We start from the raw sequence: 8,954 nt of genomic DNA on the forward strand, positions 1-8,954 counted from the left end.
CATGAACGCGTCTTGAAAGAAAGACATATATGGCAATGCTATATGTCTTTGTTTTATCGGCGTGAAATGTCATGATGACAGTATACCTATGTTATATAAGTTCTCGTTTGAAGAGGGCAAATCTAACCAAACTCCAAAGTTTACTATCATTGGGACGAAATATCATTGTGACAAGGTATCTATGTCATATAAATTGTTCTCATTTGAAAGGTGACAAATCAAAATAAGCGCAAAAGTTTACTATTTGGAGCATACCATACCTTTTGATGTGGAAATGTCTTGTATATGATCGTAAGGGGTAAGTAATAATCAGTATCGTACACGCCTTGGTTACCAAGTAAACTAAGAATGAGGTACATGTTTCCCCGTAGGTGCCGTATTATTATTGTGGTTACGGTTTTTACTTCAATCCACTGTGTTTCGAATACAGTTAGATTATAACACGATTACGTAGTTACTAATACACTTAATGTCATAGAATATGTTTAATTTATTGATTTGATGTCTTCAAATATAAGATTTACACAAATTCACTTATATTATGATATGTAAAAAGATACAACACAACGACGTGGGTAGTCAAACAAAATTCTTTAAGGGAATGTTCGGTTGAGAAACTTTCATATTCCAAGGGATTTAGGAATGGTGATGAAGAAATGGATCACAAAAAGTTTGATAAAAAGGCATTTAGGCATAATCAGGATACTATATGATCATGCGTATCTTATATAACTTAACTCTGATGTTACCAGACAACGATACAGCCTGTAGGTGTCTGTGTTCCGGGCATACTAAAAAATCTCTCCTCCCGCTGAACATCATTACCGTTGCGAAATTAATCCCACGTCATGGCAAACCAACGGCATGAATCAAAGTCTTGGAAGTCCAAAGCCCAGCACCAAGTAGGGACTCCCAACATTCACAATGACACAGCTAGCAGTTCCTCACTCTGGTGGTGGGCTGTATCTTTTTCGGCATCAGGGAGGCTCAGTAGCACCTAACAGTGAGACAGCTTAGTAGTCACCCGTGTTTCGAGTCCTCGACAGCCTCTACTTTGATCACAGATTATGAGAATTTAAGTTTGATGATCAACTAACCTCGTAAAGGTACCATGATGCAAAAGCATCAGTTGCGGCATACCGTAACTGATCCTTTGATAAAAACTTGGCCTCCCAGTTTCCCAATCTAATTTTGTTGGGCTTCAAAAGCTGCAACGTTTTGAAAACATTAACAGCAATTCCTACATGAATTTATCACTGTATTCTACAAAGAGCCTAAGGAGAATTTTAGAAAGATACAGGTCAAATGCAAGTGAAATAATGAAGGAAAAAATTATGTTACAATCCGACACAATTCAAGCAAAAAGATCCAGTAAGGGAGAATCGTTTAGGAGTATGCGTCGGGGATTCCTTACGCTCAGTAGTTTTGCTGAGAATAGTGAATCTAAGCGACAAAATAATATTTGATGGCAGAGAAAAAACAATGATTACCTCTTTGCAAATGAGCTTCTCAGTTAGAGATGCAAGACCCCAGTTCTGCAAACCTTCAACGACCTTCCGCTTAGCTAGATATGAAAGATCTTCTACGGCTTTAGTAGATACATTATAATCTTTGAAAACCTTAAGACAATCATTGGCAATGCCAACTCCAACCTGCGTCAGGTATTATATAAGAATAATGTGACATAATATAAGTTCCAGAAGAAGAAAACGAAAAGAAAGACATCTCCTATATCCGGGCAAGATGCAGCAAATCTGAACAATATATGTTACACACCTTCAAAATTGAAGAATCTTCGAGAAGTAACTGCAGACTTCGAGGAATTCCAGAATGTACAATGTGCATTACATAACAACAACTTGTGCCTCCACATATCTGCATAACTGCAGCCTTCCCAGGTGGAACACCTGCAGTTTTTTCCCAATTAAGCAATCCACAGAGTATAAGTTGCATTTTTTCACAAAACTAAACCGAACCCCTCTTCAAGAATCAGATGAAAAAAAAGCTCACATTTTACTGGATAAATCCAACTTAGAAATGGTTTGTAAGACATAAATTTATCAGAAACATGTCGAAAAGCAGATCGGAAAGGAAGTGCAACTAGCAATGATTTCTTCAGTCTGTAACACCCGCAGTCCCTGCTCAAGCTCAAGACCTTCCCAACCCAACCCCAACCCCAAGGTAGCTCACTTTGTCTTTCTTCTTCTTACATTTCTGTTCATAATTTCGTTAGATAATGTGACTTGCACCATCCAATGTTTGCAGGTCTTTTTTTCAACTTTAATATAGTATGAAAGTGAAAACAAGTATAACCATTTTTCTATTATCACCTCATTTAAATCATATATGAAATGAGGTTGGACAATCATCATCAATCTTGAATACAACTACGATATATAGGGTGAGTTATGATGAAAACAAGAAATGAGGCGATTATTAAAAGAAATAACGGAAAAATCCTACGGAGTACATAAAAAGAATGAATCATCAACAGCCGAAACACTAAACATTCTTAGTATTCGCTGAAAAATCCATCATTTTTCAAATGCATAAAATATAGCAAGGGTTCAGGAAACCCCTCTGCCTTCCAGAGGAATTATCGTCATGATTCATCAAATACAGAAGGTATAACACAAAAGAAACCCTCCTTCCCCTTCCATTTAAAAGACACAATAAATCAAAGGTACCGGAACCCCCCGTTGCTTTTACAGTCATTAAAATATCCATTATGTCACTGTTTCAAGGCCCGCGCGGGGGAGGGGAGTTGCAATCAAGGCCAAACCGATAAAAACTTTGCTTCAGCATTTGCGCTGGTTCTAACTAAATGAAACTGGAGGTTCCCTTCTTTGTGGGATTATTTTCCCTTGTGACCATTCTCTTCCTCGTTGGCCTATGGCTGTAGAATTCTTAACAATATGAAAAGTAGGAAAGGGAAGCTAAAGAAGACACAGACTAGGTTTTTGAAAATAAATATCTCGAATAAGAAAGGGGAGGAAATATGGTAGAGAGACAGAACTTGGATCTTCAACAACATCATCTGTACCTTGTGAAACAGGTTGCCACATTCAGGTTTATCAATTTATATCTTCAAGCCAATGTGATTTATGAGTCAATTCTATTTTCATGATGGAACTAAAGAAAGAATAGACAAATCTATCAAGAAACCAAAAAAAAATCATAATAAAATACATATGATGCCTAAAAGAACTACGAACCTCTTTTAAATGTGGGCTTCCACTCGATGTCAAATCCAATTGCATTTTGACCCACTGCTTTTTTCTTTGCTTGAAAATTCTTTAAAATCTCCAGGGCAGCTTTCTCTACTTCAACTGCAGTTCTGCTATATTTAATCTCACCTCCAAACATCATCATGGGATATTTCATCCTTGCATTGGCTGCTTTAGGAAATAGATATTGCAATGAAAAACTAACTAATTTAAATATAAAAAGGATGCTCGGAAATGATAATCAAATGTTTATGCACAGTACAACATTTGCCAGCAAACAAAACGCACTAAAAGTGGGCAAAACCTTTGATGGTCACTATAATTCCACATAACTACATTTGAAAAAATAAGGATCATGCCAAATCCTAAAACTAACTGCACCGAAACAGTGTCAAATTGTTAAAAACCCTTGCTCAAGTATCAAGGTAATATTGTTTTGTTACATAATTTGTTTGATGGTCCGATTTATCCCTTTTGAGGTGGAATTTTTCCTAGTGAGAACCTTCAAACCCAATCAGGGGATTCTTAAACAACCTTAAAATATAGTTCATCCTGCAAGACAATCCACTTGCAGTAAAGGCTTGGATATCCAAGAGGATCAAATCTATCAAAAGCGTCATAACTCTCACAGGAAAGGATTTCTGCGCAAATTCTGTGACTGTTATCATAGATCATGTTACGACTTGCAACTATAGCAAGAGAAAATTAACAGCCAAGTTTCAGTTGTCCTATCAGACTGGCTAGTAAAGTCCTCCATGCAAATTCATGCAGTTTCACAATTGGTAGGAGGGCGTCTCTTAACAATGATTTGGACACTTTAGAATCTTTCTGAGCGATACTATAAATGCATTCTCAATATTTGAGTATCTAGTTGTATGAGAAAAAGTGTTAGACAAATAGAATAACTACAAAACAATCTAACAAAAGTCAAGACCTAAATATAATTTGACATAATAAGATATGGCATATAACAAAAATTATGATGGAAGACAATAAATCCATATGGCCAAGCTCATATAATTGATAAGATAAATAATTAGCAAGTAATATGATGAGCATTAGCTACCAAAACCACCAAGGAAACAACAATCATTCACCGTGCAAGACCTGATGCATGCATGGTTCTTCCAATAAGGTTGCTTTTTTTTTCCCTGCCTGCACTCTAGGCAAAATAAAATAAATTCAAGGTGGTCATCTAGCACCAATCTCTCTTCCTCTTAACCTTTTAAGTTCTTAGTTGTCTTCTTCTCACTTGGAAGTCGGAATCTAATAATGCTGTTTAGGATTTTCTGCTTGCAGATCCTATGACTGTCCCCACCCCCACAATACATTTCTACTACCTGTGCTACGTCCACAAACTCAAACTACAAAGTCATCTTCAGATTTGACATTTTTATATTATGATGCTTCATCATGGACAGGTCAAATTTCATAGAAATCTTACAGGGCCCAAGTGAGGAGCAAATTGGGCTAACACTTCAAAAATAAATTCGTACTAATCCGCTGTATAGCTCCTCTGTACGAACTGTACTAGTACTACCAACTTCATGAACTCCAATTTCTTTCGGTACCACATACCGGCATTTCAATCATCTTGAACAGCTTAGTAATGCAGCCTACCCTGCTTCACAAGACTAGCTAGACTCTGTGTCACACAGACTTCAGTTGCTAAGCCGTAACACAAAATATCGAAACTAAAGCCACTATGCTACTTTCCTACTCATCTGCAATCCCAAAACCCAACACTCAGGGTCATTACATGGTAATCCTAACCTCATATTTTCTACTGATTTCTGACAATTGACAGGTGCCTTCCTACTCCACAAATTTAATTTGTAAATTTGGTACATTTCCCACGCCATGTTTAAACAGACTAAACCCTCTACACTAATTTAGGGTTTCAATAAAAAGAAACACTGAAATATCAAGATTTACAGACAATGGAAGTGAGGCGACGGACCTTGACGGCAAGGAGAGAGAGGGAATGCGTTTGGATGCTGGAGAGCGAGAACTGAATTGGGCAGTCGGCGTCGGGCACTCTCGGACTGGCGGCGTTGCTGGGTTTTGTGGTCGGGGCCGTCGTCTTCTGGACTGGGGCTTCGCTTTTTGGGGAGAGAGGAAGTCGCAGCTTCGAATGCGGCTTCAATGGCTTGGAGGTCTTCTTCCGTGAAGGGATCGTCGTCCAACTCTGGGATTTCCATCAAGTGGTGGTCTTGCATTTGCTTTTGGTGGACATCTTGTTCGGATTGGGAGTGATCCATTTACTCCATTACCACCATTCCCCGCATTTTCTGTCACTTTGTATTAAAGAGATTTTGAACAATGGTTTTGAAATAGTTGAGAGCGGATTACTTGAAATTCTTTTCGGATTTTAAAAGCACTTTTGCAAAGAAGAAAGCAACACTTATACGCCAAATTCGTCATTTGATAATAATCGAACTTAAGAGTAACTTTAACGTTTGGCCTTCTTCTAGGCTATTCATTATTCAATCCACCTGATGAACAGTAATTGTCCTTAATGAACAGTAATCACATTTTGCATCTCCATCGTTACACTTCAATAACCCTAGCGATAGGCAATAAAAAGTAGTATTTTTTTATTTATAAAATAATACAAAATAATTTTAATTGTAATTTCGGATAAGATTTTTAATCGTTCTCGTTGCGCCACGTGTCATTATCCGAAGTATTATTAAATAAAACAAAATAATTTTATTTGTAATTCGGATAAGATTTTTAATCGTTCTCGTTGTGCCACTTGTCATAAAATCCGAAAAGACAATTATTGGGGATGAATTTCCGATAAAATTATTAATCGTACTTGTTATGCCACGTGTCATTATCCGAAAATACAATTATTGGTGATGAATTTCTGATAAGATTATTAACCAATCACGTCGCGCTACGTGTCATAATCTGTTTACAATCTTTGAGGATATATTTCCATCAGATTTTTAACGAACGACAGCATGTCACGTAGTATTATCTACAACCTAATCCTTTTTGAATCCTCCATATAATCTACCATTCATCCTCACAAATCTCACACCAATTTTTTCTCAAGATCTCTATCATTATTCATAGTTTATGCTTCCATCTTTACAAAAATCTGTATTATTATTCATAGTTTCTGCTTCTTTCTTACAATATTTTCTTCTTCCTCAAGGATGATGTGGGAACTCGATAAGGAAGAGGAAGAATTGTTTAACCAATCAGAATGAATGTTCAATCACCAAGTGGCAAAAAATGAGAGGGAAGAGGATGAGGAGCGTAGAATGAGAGATGACGAAGTAAGAATAGGCAAAGCCTCACATTCCCGTCGAGTCATCCAAGCTGTGGTTCAGATCTGCAGGCACAGCCGTTCCGGAAACCTTGATTGAAGCAGGCAACGACGAGGTATGGAACTCTTGGACGATTATTTTGTCCCTAATAGTGCATTTCCTAATACGTACTTTAGACGTCATTTTAGAATGGAACAACATTTGTTCAACAAAATCATGATTGCTGTTTGCAACCGTGATTCTTACTTTGTGCAAAAGAATGATGTTTTTGGTGATATGGGTCTCCTTCTTCAGCAGAAAATTACTGCTGCCCTGCGGATGCTTGCATATGGAGTATCTGCAGACCAAGTGGATGAGATAACGAGAATGGAGAAATTAACCATTCTTGAGTTCCTGATGAGGTTTTGCGGAGCAATATAATCTATCTACACCGCTGAGTACCTTCGCAAACCTACAAACATGGACTTGTAACGGCTTCTGAAGAAGGCCGAGATGCGTGGTTTTCCAGAGATGATTAGAAGTATTGATTGTATGCACTGGACGTGGAAAAACTGTCCAAGTGCATGGCAAGGAGCTTATGGGGACAAAAAAGAGCAAAAAGTATCATTTTGGAGGTGGTGGCATCTTTTGATATATGGATTTGGCACGCCTTTTTCGGGGTTTCGAAAGCTCAAAATGACATTAACGTCCTTGCTCAATCCCCAGTGTTCAACGGTGTGCTGCAAGGAAAGACACCAAAACTCACGTATGAGGTCAACAGACGTATGTACGACGGCCCATATTACCTAGCTGACGGCATTTACCCGTGGTGGTCAACATTTGTTAAAACAGTGCCACGTCTGCGAAGTGCAAAGGAAAAACACTTTGCAAGCTGTCAAGAGGGGTGCAAGAAGGATGTGGAGTGTTGTTTCGGTATCCTCCAAGCTCGATGGGCTATCGTCGGGGGTGCTGCCAGATTGTTTGATGTAGAGTCGCTTCGATCCATCATGATGAGGTGCATCATTCTTCACAACATGATTGTGGAAGATGAGTACAATTATGAAACCGTTGATGAATATGAGCCAGACACGATGAACAATTCAAGAACACGTATATATTGTGCTTATGACGCCACCGATGAGCCCGTGCAACATGAGCCATTACAAAGAGATGAACGTTACAATAAAAGGCTCATTCAACGATATATTACATTTCAAATGTTAGACATGCACAATGCTAGGCAAATTGACTTGATAGAGCACCAGTGTGCATTGAAACAAGCTGAAGATAATTAAGTTCATTTAGTGTGTTTTTTTGAATTTGGTATGTTTATGTTATTTTATTTGGTGAGTTTTATTATTTGATATGTTTATGTAATTTTATTTGGTGTGTTTTATTATTTGGTATGTTTATGTAATTTTTTTAGTGAGTTTTTTATTATTCGGTATGCTTATGTGATTTTATTTGGTGTGTTTTTGTCATTTCAATAAATATTCTCTTAGTATAAATAACTTACCAAATTCATTTGAATAAATATTCAATAAATTGGAAACAACATAAAGTACTATATTTAATAAATAATAAATTACAACCTAAAGTGATTGAAAAATTATGGGCTCCGATTACAAAAACTACTCTATTCATCATCACTTAACCAATTTGTGGTGCTAGGATGATATTCTCTTGTGGTGCTAGGACCATCTTGGCTTGCTCTCGTTTCTCTTGCATGCCTCATTCGCACCACATCCGCTTTCTCTGACTTCCAAAAAAATTTAGAATTTGGAGACTTCCCTTCTAAAGGCATGTTCGTAATCTCACAATCTCGTTGAACCCGTCTTTCTTCTCTAACATGTTCCCTTTCTTGACTAAGTAGCTCTCTTTCTCTCTCATTAGCCTGAAATTCTCTCTCAATAGTTGCAGCTTTTGCGTCCTCTCTAGCCTTATCAGCCTCATATTTCGCCACGAGTAAGTTCTTCCATGAACTTTGCATAATTATTCTTGGAAGCAGTCATTTTTCTCTTTGAATCCTTCTTACCTTGAGACCTAATTGGATAACGGGTCGAACCCAACACTTGTTCAGGGAGAGGCGTTTCGGGCACTTCTTCTGCATCATCTTCATGAACATGCGAGACATGATCAGGTGTAGAGTGTAGAGGGGTGCTGTTTATGAAAACTTCTGGACCGACAGGCACAACTCTAAATTTAGGACAATCTTTGACAATATTCCAACATTCTCAACCGTTGAATGATTTATTTTTACTTTTGGTTTTGGCAGCGTACCAAGCTTATGCTTGAAGTTCCTACACAATGCGGAAGAAGAAATAATTATAATGAAAATAGGTAACAAATAAATAATACAAACAAATAATTATAATGTAAGTAGGTAACAAATAAATAATACAAACAAATAATTATAATGTAAATTTAGGTATAGTACAAACAAATAAATAATATATTGGTACTTGAT

The 8,954-nt window shown here is 37.3% G+C and overlaps 1 protein-coding gene across 1 annotated transcript; it reads right to left on the reverse strand.

Moving 5' to 3' along the window:
* Positions 1 to 472: 472 nt before the first annotated feature.
* On the reverse strand, positions 473 to 5,635 carry LOC103962556 (Werner Syndrome-like exonuclease). Its single transcript, XM_009375272.3, has 6 exons — positions 5,188 to 5,635; positions 3,216 to 3,395; positions 1,777 to 1,907; positions 1,491 to 1,652; positions 1,098 to 1,208; positions 473 to 997 (listed from the first exon to the last, which is right to left on the reverse strand). The coding sequence occupies exons 1-6, from the start codon at positions 5,486 to 5,488 to the stop codon at positions 920 to 922; spliced, it is 963 nt and encodes a 320-aa protein (XP_009373547.1). The 5' UTR covers positions 5,489 to 5,635; the 3' UTR covers positions 473 to 919.
* Positions 5,636 to 8,954: the final 3,319 nt, after the last annotated feature.

This window comes from the organism of the source record quoted next, unplaced genomic scaffold (assembly GCF_019419815.1).
Source record: "Pyrus x bretschneideri cultivar Hongxiangsu unplaced genomic scaffold, Pyrus_bretschneideri_v1 Contig14, whole genome shotgun sequence".
Lineage (NCBI taxonomy): Eukaryota > Viridiplantae > Streptophyta > Magnoliopsida > Rosales > Rosaceae > Pyrus > Pyrus x bretschneideri.